Here is a 21,228-nt window from a genome sequence, read left to right as displayed (position 1 = left end):
ATAAAGAAAACAGAGAATGTTCGATTTAATCCAGAGTTAATCAGATAGGTAAACAGGCACCTTTTTTGAAACAAATTAGGTGAAAAAAAAAAAAAAACAGAGGCTTTTAAGTAAATAGAACCTGGACTAAATTTATTTTCAAATAGGATGAAAAAAAAACATATAGCCGTATCTCTAACCTGGTGGAATTTTGTGCCCCATGGGTAAAATTTCAAGAACAGACTCAGGCAGGAGGATAGTGTAAGCCCTTGAGACATCTAATTGGAGAAAGGGTTACCAGCACTGGGATGCTTGCTCACACAGACCCTCCAGATCTGCGGCTACTGACTTGTTTCGAAAGGTTTTAAACTTGTAACGAGGTGATCTAACTGAGTCTGCTACTAAGGCAATCAAGCAAACATAGGAAACCCAGACAAGGGCTCCATGGGGGAATACTTACCCTAAGAATGATCTATCTTCCTTCCTGTATGTGTTCGTCAATATAACATCTCACTCCCCATGAAATGACCATCGCTTTTCTCCTGAATAAAAGATTCTTAATAACCCACTCAAGCTCATGGCCTTTGAAAGCTAAGGGTCTTAAGTTACGGATGACATTTCCCATCAAATTTGAGGAACCGATTATTCCATTTTGGTTGGCTAAGTACCATAAGCTTAAGCAAAAGGTCTGTGTTATTAAAAGTTTTCCGAAGAGGAGGAAGGAGTCTTCACCCTTCAAAACTGCTTTATAGTCATATTCTCTGTCAATGATGGAGATTCAGAAAAAATGGGCTGCCCAGCATCTCCCTGCACTGTTTAATGGAGGCCATGCATTTCAAATGTCAATTTCTGTAACTCTGGGAGCAACATAAAAAGTCATTTCCCCTCTTTAAGTCATGACATGACTTTCATTGTGGCCAAGTCATGTACAAGCCTCTTCAATATCTCTCAATTATATTGCCTTGAAAATTACAGACTCAAACATTCATTCTCCAAACAGCCAAGTTTCTAGATGACATTGAGTAAGATGATAGAGCTTTTCTTCAAAACAATCCATCTCAGGAAATGTGTTTCTTAACAGAAAAAAAATACTTACTAGTCCAAGAAAAAAATAAGTCCAATATTAGTTTTTCACTTGTCCTATTATCACTATATTTATAAAAACCAATACTAAAATAATTATAATCCAAAACAGACCAAATTTTTCATATAATGGCTTTTGTTTAAGATTTTAATCATTCGATAATTCTGTAAGTTGAACAGTGAATGTGGCAATATAAATATTTTAATATAGTTAATCTGTGATTCTTAGAATCTAGAATATATTTTTCACTATCTTTTTCTCTTAATATTGGTCTGTTGTACATTTCTCCTTGCTCCTAAAACCAATGTCTTGAATATTCACCATAATGTCCAGGATATACAAATGGATCAAGGAAACTGGGCCACTATTGAGGCTTTTAATATATTGATGCAAATTACAAAACTAGAGGCTGTAAATATTGACCTCTCTGGTTCATTCATGGAAAACTAAAACTCAGAAGAAAATGTACTTCAGTAGAGAAACAAATCATGGCAAATATTCATTATCAAACCTTATTTCTAGAAAGCCAAACGTGAAAAACTTCTGTCAAAGTCAAAGATCCTGAATTGGCAGCTTCCCCAAACAACCCTACTTAAAATTTTAACCACTCCTCCCAACATTTCCTATCCCCCTCCTTTGCCCAATGTTTTTTCCTTAGCACTGACTGCTAAGTCGTTTACTACTTCTTTTACAGCAGTTTCTCCTTATCTGCAGGGAGTGCACTCTATGATCTGCCCCCAGTGGATGCCTAAAACCACGGAGAGTACCAAACCCTATATATGCTATGTTTTTTTTCCTATGCATACATACTTTGGATAAAATTTACTTTATAAATTAGGCACAGTAGGAAATTAATGACAATAACTAATAAAATAGAATTGTTTTAATAAAATTATAACGATATACTGTGTTCACTCCTTCTCTCTCTCTCTCTCTCGCTCTCTCGCTCTCTCTCTCTCGCTCTCTCTCTCTCTCGCTCTCTCTCTCTCTCTCTCTCTCTTGCTCTCTCTCATAACCAATCTGATAACCAAGATGGCAACTGACTACTGAGTGGGTAGTATATACAGCATGGAGATGCTGGACAAAGGAATGATTTATGTCCTGAGAAGGATGGAGTGGGACAGCTGGAGATTTCATCGCCCTACTCGGAATTTAAAACTTATGAAAAGGGGGATTACTGTACTTGAAATTGTTGTTTGTATACTGTCAGTCTCTCTCTCTGGAATGTATGCCTCGTGAGGGCAGGGATTTTATTTCTTTTGCTTACTCTTTTGTTCATTTCCAGTCCCTAGGACACTGTCTGACACCTCGTAATTAATAAATGTGTTGTATTTTTAAATGGATGAGTACATAAATGAATACACAACAATTCCAAAATCTGGCAGAACTGTATTGTTACAGCTCCTGTCTTAACAAGCTTAAGAGTCAGGAATTAATTAAATTAAAAACACTATCACATGCCAAAACTTTTGAAATGTCAACCTTCCCAACTACATTAAGGAATTGACTCACGGTTTCACTGTTGATCACGTAGCTCGGTGTGTGGCTGAGCTAAAATGTGGACCTGGTCTGCATATTGCTAAGTCCACACTATGCCTCCATCCTTTTTCTTTGAGCACTTCTTTATTTTCCAGCACAAGATACTCCTGCCTAATCTTGTATAAGACTAGCATCTTGTCTGAGACTGGTTCCTTTTATTGGGGAATGGTATTAGAAGTCAAGTCCTGGTGCTAGGCGAGCATATTATTCCTGGGGTATCACTATAAGGCCCTCTCAACGGACAGAGCTAGGAAATGGTTGTGTGTGTGCCAACCTATGGCAAGCACATACCTATGAATATTTCTATATGTAACCATTCGTATCTACACCAAGCAACACATTTCCAACTCTAATCCAATGTAGCTTGGTTCACTCTAGCTTATCCTTTTTAATCACCTAGTTTTTTGCCACTAGAGTCATTAACATAATCTATAATTACTTGGTTTTCTAAATTGATTTGCTTACTTGTTTATTGTCTTTCCCGCAGCATCAAGAATTTAAATTTAGAAACTGAGGTCTTATCTGTTCTAACAAACTCTGCAGCTATAGGGCCTAGAACAGTGTCTGCCACAAGATAGTGATTAATTTGTTGAATGACCAATAATAATAACCAATAAGAAAGTACCAGTTATATAATTCATAGCAGAAAAAACAAAGATGAAATATTTCGAGGTTACCTCTTAATGTGAGTAAAATTGTCCTCTAGACCAAAAATAGACACATGGATCCATCGCTATGCTCTGTCGTATTAATCATCCCTATGCAGTCCTCATCACTTGGCATTGAACTTTTCCTCATAGGCAATTCAAGGAATGGTTGGCATTTTGCCCCTAAAGTTTACTGTAGGAGAGATTAATCGTGTCCCAAATGAAAGTAACATATTTCCATCTCAAATTTCCTTTTCTGTAACAGATATTACCTTCAGTCTTAGTAGGGTACAGGTCAGAGAGAAGCGGCAGACAGGAGGTTAGGAGATTCATCACCCATCCTTACAAGTTTCACCAAATTACTCAAAAAGGTTTCCCTATCTTTCCCTCATAGTCTAAGAAAAATGTGTCACCCAAAGCTACCAACGCGTTTTGGTACAATTAGTTATAATCTTGTTGGTTTGGCATTTTTCTACTTCTTACTATGATTTCTCAGATTGCTGAGAAGTCTTGTCTAGATCTGAAAATGACTTTACTAGAAGTAATGGCAGTATGACTGAGAGTCTGCCATGAAAGGTAAAGGAAGACAAGTTTGGGAAGGGACTGAAAAGTGGTTTTGCATTAAAGATTCTTTCGACTTCCAGGTTTGAGCTTGGGCACGCTGGTTCCTAGAGAAGACAATGCGGGCAAGGACTGGCACCCTATCCAGTGTGTCTTTTCTCCAAAGGACTGGAGGTCCCCCTGGAAACCTCCCATCTCCCTGCCTTCACTAAAACAGTAAGGGTGAGGTATTGTCAAGAAAAGGAAGAATGAGATAGAAGGTGAATAAAACAAGTATTTACTGAATGCTCGGTGCATGGCTGGCAAATCCTGTGTTCTTTCCAGTTCTATTATAAACTTTATATTTTATTTATTTATTTTTCCTTTAAATTAATGCAGAGGCTACTCACATACATTATTTATGTTAAAAATATGCAAATATAACATAGAAAAGAATACTTGGGAAGAAAAGAGCAAAAGTATTTCCTGTGGCTTCTGGAACATTCTTCCACAAGAATATGAGTAAAATTCCCTGATATTTGTAAGAGATGTTATCCTTCTTAACATCTTTTGATAACAGGCTGGACAAACCAACACGTGTACATTTCTTGAAATAGTTCCTTGATTATTTGAACTATTCCATAACTCAGAATTATGACACAAATGAGTGTCATGGTACAATTGCTAGTCCATATATAATAAAGGAGCACCCAGGGAGTTCCAGAAACAAGAGCCAGATGCATACAGGGAGGGCTCCCTGTGCCCAGAGTGAGCCTTAGCCACTTGCGCACAATTAGTGTTACCAAAATGAGAAAGAAAACTTAAGGCACACTAAGGCAATGGAATTCTATCACTATGATAAGGATACGTTGCCCAGGTGCCATCCATCCAAATGAACTATTTTCAAGAAATAAAAACCGGAGAGAGAGCAGGTTTTTAGACGATCATTTTCAGAGGATATCACACCTAAGGGAAGGATGGAAGAAATGTCTCCTCAGTAAGTTCTCTTATTGACTTTGTCCAGATAGTAACACTCCCAGGGTTTTCATGTCTTCCCTCGTGACTACTTTTGGTCCGCCTCTACTTCTGTGGGACTTTGTCTGGCGGAATCACGCAGAGTAGCTGTTGAGTGATGAGTTATGCTGACAGGGAAGACGTTGTCAAATATCCAAGGATGCAGAAAGCACAAACCACAGGCAGTTTTTCTTGGCCCAGTCCTCGGCGTCTGCCATCCATTTACTTGTAATTGTTGGTGATTATCTCCTCGTCGGACCACTCCCTGCCGCTCCGAGGAGAGGAATCGGAAGCACTCTAGCTCTGCTCTCAGTCATCCCCTTCTCCTCTTAGGAGGTCCGAAAATAGAAGAAAGCTGAGTTTCCTTTGTTCCAATCCCTTTAGCACACATCAGTCACATCACAGCAAAGCCACATGCCAAGGCAAAGCAGGAAATGAGCAAGGAGATAGTCTGTTGTCTTGCTACGTCTCCCTGTGATGGAGTATTGTACTCACCAGTAGAAAATCATTCTTGAAGTTACGTCGCAACTGTACAAACTGCTCATCGAAACAACCCACGTCACCTTGCTTTCAGCCACGTGGCAGATTTCACACCCCCCAAAATTTATACCCAGTAGACATTCTGAGCAGCTCACCTCTGAGCAGCCCATGATCATATAGTAAAATGTCCAAAAAATTATCTGAATTCTCTGAACAAATGCTAGATGAAATCCTTTAACCAGCGACAGCTTCGAGAAAGCAAGTGTGTCACACATGGGTAATCTCACATTCAGAGTCTTTTTTCATGACATTTTATTTTTTTGAAAAGAGCAGATATGTCTCACTGGAAAACTTCTTTTTAAATTCTAGATTTTAAAAAATAGTCCTCACTCTTAAGACTTTTTCCCCATAATTTAAGAAATGAACATATTTGCCCAGGCAGAATCAGAATGGTATTATATTAGAAGGTCAACTTAAGAGCAAGTTAAAAATTGATAGCTAGGAGAAGGTTAATGTGTGAGCAATGAATGCAACTTGGTTTCCTGAAGTCATTGTCTCACTGTAGAAATACGAACAGGACCCCTACGATTCTGTCTACCTTACTGAAAAACTCATTCATTCATTCATTCATACCACAAATATCCATTAAATGCCGACGAAGTGACCAAGAGAGTAAATCTCAAGCTAGACTGACCTGTGTTACATAATTTGTTGCACAATTTGTCCCACTCACTATTATGCTTGTTGTCCTTTTAGAAGGCAGACCTAGAAACCCAAGAAAACTAAACCAGTATCATTTCAATACACCGGAAAGGGATATTCTTAAGCACCTGTTCGGCTGCAGAGAGCAGAGGGGGATCTGTTTTAGGGCTGGACTAAACGCGTTCCAGAACTCACTGAGATGAGAGAGTGGCCCATCCCCAGAGACACTGAGGGCTTATTTTGAGATGTCCCTGCCTTTAGCTTCTGACTTAGCGAGAACTATTCCTGGACATTTAGGATATAACCACAAAACTGTTTAGAAGAAATAGTTTTAATATTTAATATTAAGAAGTTAATAGCATTTTGTTATGGAGCTACAATTCCACCATCACTTCCTGAGTGATATAAGTTTATGATTTCACTCCAAGTTACAAAGAAACAGAAGTTTCAAAACATTTCACCCATTTTCCTTTCTAAGTGGTCAGAAAACGCCTACACCTGGATCAGTATGCCATTTCTTTAAATTAGGGGTTGGCAAACGACCGCCAAATCCAGCTCACCACCAATTTTTATGTCACCCATGAGTTTTTAAATTTTAAATGGTTGGGGGAGGGGAGAATCAAAAGAAGGATACTATTTCCAAACACTTTAAGGTTATGTGAAATTCAAATTTCAGGTCTACAAGCAAAGTTTCACTAGAACACAGCCATGGTTATTTATGTGGTTGTCTGTGACTCTGCCTCCTGCTGGGATGGTACTGCAGGCCTCAAAACCTAGAACGTTTACTATCCACCCCCTGAAAAGATTTGCTGACCTCTGGTTTGAACAACATGATAAATATCATCAAACGGAGACACTTTAGAGCCAAAACAAGGTTCCTCCACCTGACCACTGTCAAATCTTGCTTGCCGCTAACTTGCTTTGATCATCAATAAATCTGCCCAGCTCCATCCATGAAACGGGGGCTTCTTTCTTCTAAAGGCCACCAAAGTGGAGGAGCAAAAGGAGCAAAGAGAAAAGTGTCAAAACGAAAATACATTTAAAAAGAACCAGAAAAGCGTGGAAAAGCAGATCCACGTGGAGAAGAAAGTTCTGGAGAGTACCATCCATCCAGACATCGCCCCTGATGCTCTTTCCACCACGCGAGGTAAAAGCAAACTCCAGCACACAATTCCCTGAATGGCCTTCGTCTCTTTTTACTATCATCTCAGAATATCCAACTTTGAGACAAATTGGAAAACCACGTGGCCTATACAGTAAATAAGATGGCTATAAGTAGTAGATGGAGTGTAATTTACATATTTTATTCATCACAGAATCATTAACACAGAATCATGTTCTAGGAACTAAGATGGAGATTCACGTGTTTTGAGAATGAGTAAGCAAATGCAACAAAAATGATTCCAAAGGTGAGCAAACTGCCTTGAGATGGGCTCTTTATTTTGACATTTTTAATTACTATAAAACATGCCAGTATACGCATTTAAATATTACATTTTAATATCGTTTCTCGGGCATGGTAATGAAAAGCTCTCCCTTGGCTTGTCATCTGTTACTAAACCTACAGAGGATGTTGGTGGTGGCGGCTCACCGCGACAACCAGGTTGTGCGTATGCAGACATTGTAATCCATAAAATGCAAATGCCTTCAAGTATTTCAAATGACAGCATGCAGTGCCGAGAAGGTTTATGCTCTGATGTTTTCTTAATACACTTTCAAATCACAGTGATAATCTGTCAGCTTCTGCTAATGCATCGGTTCCATCGTGAGAATGACTTAATCACTTCTGAAGGCAACAATCGCCCCGTTTGTGACAGAGCCCCATTTAGGAAAATAATGACTATGAGGTCCTCAAGAAGTTAATTAAAGTTCTATAAAGACTTCACTAACACATCCAGAAGCAATACCTTAGAACGTTTGCCAAGATGAACCTACCTGGTGCCAACTTCCTCTCTAATTCAAAACCATCATGATGAATCCCAAGGTGTTAAGACATGGATAAAAATGAAAAACATTCTAAAGTCATTCTCCTTCCTAGGAGACTCTCCTGTCATTTTTAGTGCTATGAGAAGACCTGGTGCCCACAGCGCATTCTAACTGTTGAAAGGAAAAGCAGGAAGAAGGCTAATAAAAATGTTAGAGGCTTGTGAAAATGGCCAGGGGCCTAATATCTATCTGCAAGGTATGTATGGCCTCCAGGGAAGTCTCGATCCCTTCCCAGGCAAGTCCCTTCCTAGTCCTCTCTACAGGTGCTCTGAGTGAAAAAGGAGGAGGAAGGAAAGGTGATGGACACCGCTCTTCATGACTGACGCTTGGCCACCTGCCTGTGCCCCTTAGTGACTGTCCTCCACGGATCACCAGGGCCTCCCCACCTCCCGCCGAAGTATGAACAACAGCTGCTTGAGGAGGCTGAATAGCCTTGCCCTGTGCTTAGACACATAAAAAAAAGCATCTCATAACTTCGATTACGATCTCCAACAAAGACCCACAGGGAAGGACATCTGGGGAGTAAATATGTTCCCATGTGCTGAAATCTCCTTACACCTGACTTTTAAAATGCTGACTCATTCATTAGTTACAGTGACAAATTTGGTCGGAAATCGAGATGGGATCTCCCAGAAAGAAGGGAATAAAAATCCAGGGATAAAGAAGGATCTGAAAAGAGGAGTCATTAGTTTCATTTAGGTGACAAGACACCGAAGAAAACAAGGGGCCGTGAGCACTGCTGCCAGAGCCGCCGAAGGTCGCCATCTGTTTGAACAGGTCACAATAATCAAAGCCAACATTACAATGGCACCTACTATGTGCCAGGCACTATCCTGAGCACTTTACATATATTTATGCATTTAATCCTCAAAATAATTTATAAAATAGGTGTCATCGTCATCTTTTAAAGATGAGTTAACTGAGACGAACTCTCTGAAGGTATTAATAGCTATTACCTTCCACCTACGTCATATTTTTCTCTGTTTAGGTAGTGCAGTTTGTCTCCTGCAGCAAGTTTGAAGTTTCCTGTATAGCACTATATCTAGTAGATGTTCTCTTTAAGCATCTATATTTCTTGACAAAGTACTGAAAGCATTCACAAACCTGTATATAGCTTAATTAGTTTATAATGTCACCACTATCTAAAAATAAGTAAGTCCCGACATGTCACAAATTTTATACCATACTGAGATTCAAAACAGAATTAGCTTTTACTCTTAAAATATCATTAATGCATCATCTTAAATCTGTTAATCAATAAAATAGGCTCTAGAAGTAGGTAGGAGGGTAAATGCATGTAAATTATTTCAAATGTCTTAATTAATTCCTACTGCTAATGATGCAGCAATTAAGGTTTAAATGTTATAGAGGATATATCAGTTTTCTATTGGCCCATGTTGTTGAGCATCACTGAAATCTAATGAACTGGGGAGGTCTGGATTCAAATTTTCAAAGATAATCACAATGAGAAAAACAGGTAAAACGGGTTTTAGACTCATTTTAGTGTGTTTCCCTCATACACACCTGCTTCCTGGCTAACTGCTCTTTTTCCTTCTCTGTCCCCATGTCTCTCTGAGTACCAGAGACACATCATGGTGATAATCACTTTTGAAAGCATTTGAGGATATGCATCACACACCACTGGTGGAGTCAACCACCCACACATTATTTTAACTTTATTTTGAACCCTAGGAGGAAAATTGTGGTAGGAACCTGCTGACCAATTTGGACCTGATGAGGACCAAACGCAGATGCCAGGGTGACTAAACTGAGTCACTTTAGAAGCTATCGCTATGGTAAATTAAAGATGACCACTCTTTAAACAAAAGAGGGGGCAGACTCCAGAGGTGGAGTCCATTTCCCCTTCTCTTGAGTTGGTCTTGCGACTTGCTTTAATCAAGAGAGTGCAGCAGACATGAAACTGTCACTTCCAAAGCTGGGCCTTAAAGAGATCTGTAACTTCCACTTTCTCAGAACCCAGACATCACACCGTGAAACATCCAAGTCACATAGAAAGAGAACTGAGCTTCCGGCCAATAGCCAGCATCGAGAACGAGTCAAATGAGTAGGACATCTTCGATGTTTCAATCCAATCAAAATTTTGAGTGATCACAGCTCCAGACTGACACCATGTGTGGAGAAGAGCCTCCCAGCTGAGCTCAATGAACCCAAGCTCTTAGGAAATAATAAATGACAGTTGTTTAAATCACTAAGTATCTGAGTGGTTTGTTATGCATCAAACCACTGCATAACACTTCTAGACCATCTGAGAGACCAGGCTGAAATCAGTTCCTGCTTGACCCAGAAATGTCAGGGAAGCTATGATAGAGTTGAGAAGAATACTTTCCAGGACACGATGGCCTAGAATTACTACTGCAGGAGTTCTGGGGCATGGACCTCAGAACCAGATTAATTTCAAATCCTGGCTTTGCCTTTTGCTAAATATATACAAAGTACTTAACTTTGCTTAACTTTTCTGTGTCTCAGTTTCCCTTTGCGTAAAATAGAGATAATATTCCCTGCCTGATGGGTTTGTTATGAAAGAGAAATATCAGTATCTGTGTATGTAAAGCACTTACAACAGTGCCTGACAGTAAGTGATCAGTAAACGTTCTCTCTTAATATATGATTTGTTCTCTGTTCTGTTCTACATGCAAGAAGCCACTGTTCAAAGTTGTGGGAAGCCTCTATGCTTAGGGCAGAGGGGTATGGAAAGTGAAGGTGAGGGTCATAACGTGCCTCCTGTTTGATCCTGCACCATGAGGAAATGGATCTCCGCTATACCATACAGCATGCATGTGATAAATGCTAACTAAATCTAATTGGCTTCATACCAGCAAAGGAGAAACCCAAAAATCAGAGTACGTGCTCAGTTTATGGGTTATATGTAACAGAAATGTCAGACAATTAGTCAAGCTTTATCTGACAATAAACTACTCCCGGATTTTAAGGAGCAGTTTAGCGACCTTTGACCTCATTTCTGCCCATTAAGAGTACTGAGCCTAAAACTTATATAATGTTCTAACCAATGTCACCCCAATAAGTTTAATTCAGTAATAAACATATATGTATATATGAAAGGTAAAATAAATAATAAAAAAAGAAAACATGCACACTCAAAAAAGAGTACTGAGCTTTACATATGTATAAGGTGGTGCTGGTAAGTTATTTTCTCTGGCATGATCTGAGCTATCATCATCACACTCATGTCAACTTTGTTTCTAAATATTATTTTCTACTTTATTGCAACAAACAGATGAGATTACAGATCATAGTAGTATTTGCATGAGTTGTAATAAAATTAACCCTGAATGTACTATTAGTACTGAGTTAATTTATTATTTTAGCTTGTTTTTTGTTTTGTTTTATTTTGTTTTTGGCCATATCATATACACAGTTGGCAAACTGCTTTTGTTAAAATAATAATTTTTTTTTTTAATGAAGCAAGACATAGTTGCTATGAATTCATTTTGCTATAGGATTAAAATTAGTAAATTGTATTTTTGCCCTAGGCCTTTGTCTCTTTTCTATTTTAAAAATTACATCAAGGACCTATCTCTATTAACTTCAAAAGTAATCACCCCAAATGAATTCATATGTAGTAGCCATAAGTTAAAGTTGTTGAAATACTTAGCATTCTATTTCAGCTCTTGAACATCTGACCATAGCTCTTCTCATGGGACTTTTCACTGGAGCCCCAAAGCTCTCCATTTGTCACCTCCACATATCTCTATTCATAAAAATTATTGTTCATTCAATTGTACTACTCATATCTAGGTCTTCGGACATGGTTCCATCTGTTATTCAAGGCAACTGTGATGGATCCATAAGTTGATACCAAAGTAGCTCGATCAATTAGAAGTTCTGGGAAAATGAGTCAAGTTTACGCCTGTCTTCAGCATAATAACATCACTCATCTGCATTGTTACTCTTCTTCCCAAATTATTTATAAGCTTTAGGTCAGCTTGAGAAAATTCATATTTTCATTTCATGCCTGCTAATCATGCCCTCAGTGGTGACTATCAAAGATGAGAATTAATTGGAAATTACGTGAAGATGCACAAATTAAAAACTATGAAATCTAAATTGTGAATGTAGTAGTATTCAGCTTCCAGGTTATCTTCTGCAAACACAGTTTTACCCATTTTATACTGATCAGCTCAACGCAAACTAACTTTGGTAAACTAATAGAAACAAGAAACGATAGATTCTATGACTTTCTTGCCTCCTGACGTTCCAATTCCCTTTTCCTGTTCCTTCCACTACCTCTTCCGTCTCAGTGTTGAACCCTACTCTTTTATGTCTGCTTCTCAGTGCCCTGTCTCTAGATCTTGTCAATTACATACTATTCTGCTTTAATTGCAGAGGTCATCCATAGTATTTTGTATTTTACATTACAAGGGTCTTTTCAAAGGATCAAATCAGCTCTTCCATGACAGAAAAACAACAACAAAAAAAGCCTATTTGCAGGTTTATGACTATTGTGTTATTATGCGATTATGCACAAAAAGTTTTTCGGTAGTATTACTGAGAGTAACTCTTGGAAATACTTATGCATCCACTACATAGTTGATCACGGCAAAAAAATAAAAGTAATCAAAATTTAACTGTGAAAAAATTCATATGAAAAAGAAAGCCTGGTTAAGTGAAGCACGTTCAGATTAGAACTAGGTTCTAATAATTATTCTTTGAATAATAGGTTTACACAAAATTTCCTGACTAGTAAAGTTTTGCTTTATTTGCATTTGTTTTCCATAAATGGACCCCATCCAGGGCTTCAAAGCTTAAAGTAACAAAGTATTACATAAACAAATTGCATAACATTTCTAATTAGTAAAGTAGGCTTAATTGGAGTATAAGACATTTTACCAACTTATCTTTTTAGAAACAAAGGTAGGTATAAGTTTATCAGCAAACAACAAATTCATAGAGGAAACCATTTGAGTAAAATGTCTTTTGAGTTTCTCAGATCAAAAAGTCATAGATTTCTCAAAGCACATCTCTACAAATTCTAAATCTTGGTTTTACCGAGATTTGCATAAAATGTTTTTAAGTAGCATATGTAAAATATTCCTAGCAATAACTAAACTTAAGTGCACTTATGTTTAGCAAAATTATTGCAGAAAAAAAAAAGTGTCACCAATGTTTACCTGGCAAGGTTGTTTCATTTTAATGGCTATGACATGGTATCGATAGCAGCAGAGCTCGCAGGTCCAGGAACCCCTCTCACTGATCCACTTCAGCAGGCACAGCTGATGTGTATACCGAACCGACCCATCACATCGGCAGGGGTTCAACAGCTCCCCCTGAAAAGAAAATAGTTCAGTATGAATATTTATGCTTATGTCTCTATTTTAAAAAGATAACACTTGTGTTCTTTCAACGCCATCTACCCAGAAGAATACAGGCATAAAACTCTATCACAGAAAATGAAATTAAATTTGTATACCTCTGATAGGAATAAAACTAAAGTCTTAAAACTATTTCAAGGATATTGCTTAGAGTTATGACATAAGTGTTCTAACTACATACAAAATGTCTGCAAGATGTAGCTCCCCATACCCTTAGGAGAAAGCTGTACTATTAAACCTCTTTAATAACTTTTAAGTGGATGGTCAGATGCATTTCCTCTGCAGTTATTCTTAATCATCGCTAAAGAAGAAATGCAAGGCATCCCAGAAAATAGCTTGCAATAGCATTATGCTTTTATTTTTTTCTAAATGTAGCATCATAAATATTGACTTAGGGCACTAGGTTCCTGGAAGCCTGCATATTCGCATGCAATTTCCTTACTTTTAAAAATATTAAACCTAATGTTTCCTCAGACCACACATTTTGTGAGAGAGATATATTATTATTCTGTTGCCTCCATGAGGACTCTCATTTAAGTTGCATGTACCTCTAATGGAGTTTATACTTTAGAATCATGTTTATAACAAAATACGAAGTGCATGGTTGCCTAAATAGCCTTTCTTTCACACGGCCACAGTACATTCCTATTTCTCTTGTAAAACTGTAACACCCTTTTACATCACTGAGAGTAAGTCTCCAGATTTGCAATATGGAAAGATGCTGCCCTTGGTTTTGACATGACTCACCCCAGCTTATAATCTAAGGCGATCTGCCTCAGGATACTTCTGTAGAAAAGGGATGTAGGTTTGTTTTTGTGTGTGAACCAAAACCCATTTCGTAAATAAGAGATACTCATGGCATTTTCATTAAAGCACCTGAGGAATGTGTAACTGCAAAATCAAATGGGGCGGGGGGAGTATAGATCAAATTAAACCCTGTATTCGCCACCGGGACCTTTTTATCAGCCTTCACGGAAAGGGAAAAGCGGCACGGAGTAGACGCTTTTCAGTTGGCGGGACCCGACGAGCCACCCAGCGGTGCCCGCGAGGGGCGAGCGCTGTCCGTGGTGCTGAAAGGTCGGTCGTCGCGGGCGAGACCCAGCCCACTCCCAAGCCGAGCCCAGCCCGGCGGGGCTGACGCCCGCGGCCCGTGGTCCCGCCCGGCCTAACCTGCTCGGGGCCCTGGAAGCAGATCTTGCAGATGGGCTGGTGGTGCTGGTGCTGGTGCCCGGCGCGCTGGTCGCCGCCGCCGCTGCTGCTGCTGCGGCTGCTACACACCGAGCGCGTCTCGGACGGGTCGCCGACGCCCTCCCCGCCCGCGCCGGCCGCAGGGTCGCCGGGGCCGCCGTCGCCCGCCGCCGCCTCAGGCACCGCCGTCTCCGGAAGGCGCCTCGGACCGTCCCCGGCGTCGCCGGCCGCCGACACCTCCTGGCCGGCTGGTGGCAGGGGCAGCGGCGGCGGCGGCGGCGGCAGCTCGTCTGCGCCCCTGCGCCGCGGGGCCACCCCCGCCGGCGGCTCGTCGGGGCCCGCGGGGCGCTCGGGGGACGCCGGCGGCGCGGGCGGAGGCGGCAGGTAGCGCAGGGGCGCGGGCCCCGAGGTCGGCTCCCCCGGCGGCGGCGGCGGCGGCGACGGGGGCGGCTCGGCGTCCCCGCTGTCCACGCCGCGGCGCCCGCCGCCGCTGTGGCCGCGCTCAGAGCTCATAGCGGCGCCGCCGCCGCCCTCCTGCCGGCCCGGCCGGGGCTGCAGCCGAAGGGAGGACGAGGGGGAGGGACGAGGGAAGGAAGAGGGAGAGGGAGGAGGGCGGAGGAAGGGACCGGGGCTCCAGGGGCTGGGGGGCGGGACGGGAAGGGGACGCGGGGGGCCCGGCGGCGGCGGCGGCGGCGGCGGAAAGGGCTGCTGCTCCGCGGAGCCGCTGGCTCGGCTCTGGCGGAGGCGGCGCCGAAGTCGGCTGCGCGCGCGAGCCGCGCCGCGCGGGGGCGTGGGGGGCGGGGGAGGGGTCCCCGAGGGAGGGGTGCTGGCGCGGGGCTAGTTTAGAGGCGCGCAGGGGGCGGTCCGGGGGAGGGGTGGGAGCGGCGGGGCGAATCCCGGGCGTGCAGAGGAGAGGGCCCTCCGGGATTCCGGGGCGGGGGCATCCCGGAGCCGCCTCCGCCGACCCCGCCCCAAAGCCACGCACGTCTGTTCGGGGCCGGCTCCCCCACCCCCCTACCCCCCCAAACCGCGCGGCACTGCGGCTCTCGTGAGCCGGGCGGGGCCGGGGTCGCAGGCCGCGGTCCGGAGACCGTTACCGAGTGGGCAAGTGAGATGCGGCGGCGCGGGGCGAAGCGAGAGCCGCGTGGGAGTCGGGGCGCGCGAGGCTGGCGCCCTGGTCGCGCCGGAGCCCGCTGAGCAGGGGCGCGGGAAAGTGCGGACCCCGGGGCCAGTAACCGCCACTACCCGGCGTTCGCTCCTAGCCCTCCGGGCCCTCTCCCTCAAGGGCCGGCCCACGGGGAGCCTCGAACCTAAGTCCTCCCTCTGCCTTCCTCGCCCCGCTGCCTCCTAAGTGAGAATCTGGATTTATTTGTAAATGTCTTGATGACACTCGGTCATTTCCTGGAGTGGGTCCTCTTAGTGAGCCCTGGTGCCACGTTCTGTGGCGGGTGGTCACTTTCATCCTTGCTGTAAAAAGACTCAATGACACCTCCCCTCCCGTAGAAGTGGCTGCAACCTTGGATCTCAGTTTTCTGCACCCCGAAGTCAGTTTCCCTATAACTACTTTGCAAACCCTCTCCGGGACTCGTCACGGGCAGGGCAGCAGTCCCCCTTCAGTTGTTTTCTGAAATAAACTACCTTACCTTCAGAAAACTGGATGGAAAACCGCGCACACGCACGGGTTTCCGAATTCGTACAGTGCAAAACCACAAAGCATTGGATTTACATGCTGCAATGTGTCTATCCAAATCAATGGCGATTTTCACCAGTGTAACACTTTAACGTCTTGGGCACAACAGACTCTCATTGGACAGTCATTTTTGGCTGCATTTCACAGCTGAAGACCCAGAATCAGGCAAAGTAACTTATTCAAGGTCACAGGACTATTAACAAAGAACTTTTGAGCTAACTGACTAGATTTTCTGGCTCGACACAGAATGATCTTCCCCCCAATCCTCTCTCCTGACTCTTAAAACAGTTTTGTAGTACATGATGTGTTTAATGGCGCTACCATTAATAGATGTTCTGAAATAGTCAAGATAAACTACCAGTTTAAATTAATTTTTCCCTTATACATTTGGCAGTAAGTATACTTGGGTTAAAAAAAAAAAATGCCCCAGCTCTTTTGACAGAAATTGGTTAGCTTGGAAAGGAAAGAAAGAAAGTAAAAAAGAAGTCGAGAATGTCACAACTGATCCTCAGTGAAACAGTTCCCAGGAATGTCCTCTAACACATACTTAGGCCCCTCAGACTAGTTTATTTTTGGTAGCAGAGTGGCAGGCAACGATCACATTTTTAAAAGAACAACGCTTGAATGTCCTAGGAACTTATCACATCGAAGAAATGTGATTGTAGATATGCTTTCATTTTCAGTCTTTACTTGTCAAAATGACATTGCACAAGTCTGTGTATTGCCACAGTCATAAGATAATCATAAGCCTTGATCCTAAGTTTGTGAATTAAAAGGTGTCTAAATGTTTTTTTAAAAAAAAATACCTTAAATAATTCAATTTACGACTGGTAAGTTTCTACCAGGTGAGATAAAGGACATTATGATTTGAAGAGCAGCATAAAACGCTGTGAGTTCTGTATAAACAATACAGAATGACTCAGATGGCAAAGTCCCAGGGATCAGGGAGGAAACAGGCACAATGCTACATGTGTCCTCCCGGTTGCTTCTGGAAAAATAATTCTGGTATTAATAAGGTGGGTAGCCACGTGAAAACGTTATTTCCCAGCTTCTATGACCTTCGATTTGATCTCCCTGAAAAAAGGGGAACTAGTTCATGGTTTCCAGTTAACTGAGTGAGTCGTCAGTGTATCAAGGAAAAACACCTTAGGAACTCCGACTTCCTCCTCCGCCATAAAGATAGAGAACAATGGGGACACATGCAGCATGAGCCGCACTCAGCTGCCGGCACTCACGTGGACGAAATAATAGAAAAACAGACATTGGATGAAGAACGTCAGGGCACCAACAGCCACTGACGGCCATACAATAGCCGACGTGCACGCGCCAACTAATGATGGGAGAGGCAATTCTATCAACTCGAGCTACCACTGAAAGGCACAGCCAACCTACTGAAACCTGTGTAAATGTGGAGAAAGATAAAACTATTACAACAAATCTTGAAAAGTCTCCATTCTCATGTCTCCCTTTGCTCCCCTCGCCACACACACAGTAAAATGTACCCTTTACTAAACAAGGTTTTGTCAGGAAGGTACAAACCTCTTAAACGCCAGGACTTCCTTGAGTTGAATCCAAAAGAAGATGACAAGTGGGAGAGGTCCCAGGCAAATGTGTCCCCAAAAGTTCTTTAGTGATGTTAATGGATATCTGTGGAATATTCTCCTTGAACTTCCCTAGTGACCACATCCTGGAGGTGTCCCCTGGAGTCACCTCAGGGTTGTTATATAGAAAATGATCCAGGCTGCACTAGGTCAGAATGGTTTCAGAATGACCTTGAAGCTAGGTTAGGTATGATGACCTTGCTATGTCCTCCAAACAAAAGGAGAGTGAGCCCAGGGAGCGCTTTAGAATTGCTTTTCAATTCTATTAAGTTTAGCCCTTTCGGGTGCTCCATAATTGTTCAGTTGACACCTTTTTGGTGTACTTATTTGTCTTTGTGGTCACTGAATATGATATACAGAATTCTTAGTTGTCTCCAAATAACTGAGAGAAAAGAAATTAAGAACTCTAAATATGTTACAGAGCAACAGGTTATGTTGTGTGGGTGGAAGGGTGACTTTTAAAGAGAACGGTGAAGCAGTCTGTACTGTGAGCACTCGAGGCCGAGTGTAGCTCTGTTGTACACCAGGGCTGAAGCAATGTCAACACCACCCAAACAATGCCATGTGCAAGTAAGTCCACAATTCAGTTCTCCTAGTCTAACCTCTCCACTAAACTCCAGACTTATGTATCACATTACCTCCTTGACGGATCTGCTTAGATACCTAAGTCATTCCAAACTAACCCAGGCCAGAAGCGAACAACACCCCCAAACTTGCTTGTTTCCCAAGCTTTATTATGCCAGTAAACCAGCTGTTTATTTGCCTAGCTGCTTACACCAAAATCCTTAAAGTTATCCTTGACTTTAATTCTCATGTCATATATTCCACGTATCAAAAAATTCAGATGTACTTTCAAAATACACTTAAAATTTCACTACTCCTTTTCACCTCCCATTATCCCAGTTCAAACCACCACCAGGACAATCAAAACAGCCTCCTGTCACCATGCTTCTTACTCTTGTCACCATCAGCTCGGTGGCAACCAGGCTGATCCTCTTCAAATGTAAATCTGGTCATGTCCTCCCCCAGCTTAGCACCCACCAATGGCTTCCCACCACACTTCTTGAAAGATCAAAAATCTTAGCATGCCTTTCAAGTCTGCAGTCTAGCTCCTGGCCACATCTGTGAAGACCTCTCCATACCCTCCTCACCAGCCTGTCTCCCACCCCTGTTACTCATTCTTAGCGGGCTGACCTAGCAAGCACACGGGCCTCTTCACTCCTCTTCCCATTACTATGGCTCACTCCCTCATTGCGCTCAGATCTCTGCTCGGAGAAACCTCATCAAAAAGACTCTGTCCTATCTGAAATAGAATCCTGCACTCTGATTTTAACTCTAACTCATGCCCAGTTTTACTCGTTTTCACATTGCTTTACTATAAAGTTATATACTTACATACTATATGTATTTTGTTTGTATCTTTTCTAACATCTTCCGCCGGAACACTGGCTCCATTAAAGATTGTTTTGTTCACTGCTTTGTCCTCAGTGCCTAGAACAGTGCCTGGTCAGAGTACTGCTTAGCCAGTACTTATTAAACAAATATATGAATAATCCAGATAATCAAGCTGGTAATTATTAATCAGCCTCTGTTTGTTTAAGGCACTGGTTACCCCATAGTTCCCATGTGGGAATGCGATCTGTAAGATAATGAAGGATGCAGTCACAGCATTTTGGTATGCTTCGTGGGATGTAAAATATTCGTTTCAGTACTTAACCAAATTAAAAGTATTCCGTTCTCAGTAATTTGTAGTTGCTGCCTAATTAGTCATTAGCTACCATATAAAAGTGAAGTCAAAGTCTTAGGTGACATTAATCTCTCATTCAAGAAATAAGATGAAATTTGAAAACCTACTCCGCTGGTCGTAAGGGAAAGTGAAGCGGTATGAATGGATGCTCTCCATACCTAACCAATCTCAACAATGAGCCATCAAGTTCCTCATGTGATTTTACGCTCCCCTGCACTCTGCATTTCTCAGTTCCACCTGTAAGTTTGGTACCACTGTTTCCTTCACAGTTTCTCTTTGCCTCTTGCTTCCCCCCATTGTTCCCTGTCCCTGCTGGCTTTTCCACTCTAACCTGGCTGGTCCATGCCCTCTGTACCCTTACCAAGTGCCCTGATCCTCACCAACCTCCCTTGACCTGACATTTCTCCAAGATTCTGGTATCTTCTCTGAAAGCTCATGGATATTTAAACATCATATAAATACACTCGAAGCTGAGATTGATTTTCTAATTTCTACCAAACGTGCTTCCTTCAATCTCCTTAGAATGTTTTGAGAATTTTAAAACAATAAAATGTCTTAAGAGCATGTTCGATCTGAAAAAAGATCATATTGTCTTTTTTTTAACTACAAAACATAACCAAGCACTATTTTCTCCCTTAGCCTTCCTGCTTTGAATCTTGAAAATGCTGAAAGGCTTAACTGACAGGCTGAAGACATACAAATACGTTCAATTACTGTGTGCACTGGATATCCTTAACCCGACTGGCATTTGGAATGAAATTGAATCAGCATGACCTGATAGGGCCACCCAAGCTTTAGAAGGATCTTGAATAATGCCGGCCCTGTTTCCCCTCAACTGAAAATCATCTATTTGCCTACCAAACTCACACATTAAATGTGATTTTCATGACCTTTATCATATTATGCTTTGCTCGTGGTTAGCTATGCACCTACCTGGGTGCCCTCAACTCAGATGCTAGATCATAAGCTACATGGAGTTTAAGCTGTTTAATTAACCTTTTCTCTGAAACATATACTACGAAGGTTGACATTAGAATTAGCTCAGTAAATGTGGATTAAATAAATAGTAACTAAAATTTTCATTCAAAAGAACTATTATGTACTTTTTAAAAGTTATTGATAAAGTTTCATACGAATAACAACTTAAAGATAGCTATGCTTTCATGATGTTTGAATAGAGAGCAGCAAATTAGTTTGCTAGAGAGAGAACTTGCTAGACAGAGACAAACTCTTTTATGGATACCTTTATCAGAGCCCCTAAGGATCAATTAGAGATTAATAAGCACAGTGAAATGCCCAAGTCTCCCTTCTCTTTTTTCTTCCCCTGCCTGCTCTCCTGCAGGATACTCACCTTACCCACCTGTGCACCTTATCAGTGTTACCACCAGGAAATATGAAGTGAGAAGCATACAATCATGCTATGCCATAGCTTGGCTTTGGCAGGTTACTGACCTGAATCCTGGTTGCCGTCCCTGTAGAATCTGAGGGCCTCCGCGTCTTTGACAGGGCCTCTGCCGATATTAGGAGCAATGGTCTGCTCCGCTCTGCCTTAGAAGGGAGATAAGACAAGGAGGCAGCTCCATGTTTACACTAGATCATAAATTTCATATCCCACCCCTGTTCCATCCCAATCTGCCCCTTTTTCAGACCTTAGAAATTTTAGGAAAAGACTGTGATTCA

At 42.0% G+C, this 21,228-nt stretch overlaps 1 protein-coding gene across 1 annotated transcript in view; it reads right to left on the bottom strand.

Annotated features, from left to right (window-relative positions):
• Positions 1–15,163, bottom strand: part of MARCHF11 (membrane associated ring-CH-type finger 11) — a 95,736-nt gene extending 80,573 nt beyond the window's left edge. Inside the window, exons 1-2 of the mRNA XM_036225765.1 lie at positions 14,493–15,163; positions 13,122–13,277 (exon numbers count right to left, since the gene is read on the bottom strand). Of these exons, the coding sequence (XP_036081658.1) occupies positions 13,122–13,277; positions 14,493–15,023 (687 nt within the window). The 5' untranslated portion in view covers positions 15,024–15,163. The remainder of the gene's footprint in view (positions 1–13,121; positions 13,278–14,492) is intronic.
• Positions 15,164–21,228: the final 6,065 nt, after the last annotated feature.

Source organism: Rousettus aegyptiacus, unplaced genomic scaffold, assembly GCF_014176215.1.
Source record: "Rousettus aegyptiacus isolate mRouAeg1 unplaced genomic scaffold, mRouAeg1.p scaffold_m13_p_8, whole genome shotgun sequence".
NCBI classification, from domain to species: Eukaryota; Metazoa; Chordata; class Mammalia; order Chiroptera; family Pteropodidae; genus Rousettus; species Rousettus aegyptiacus.
This window is presented reverse-complemented; position numbering and strand designations above follow the sequence as displayed.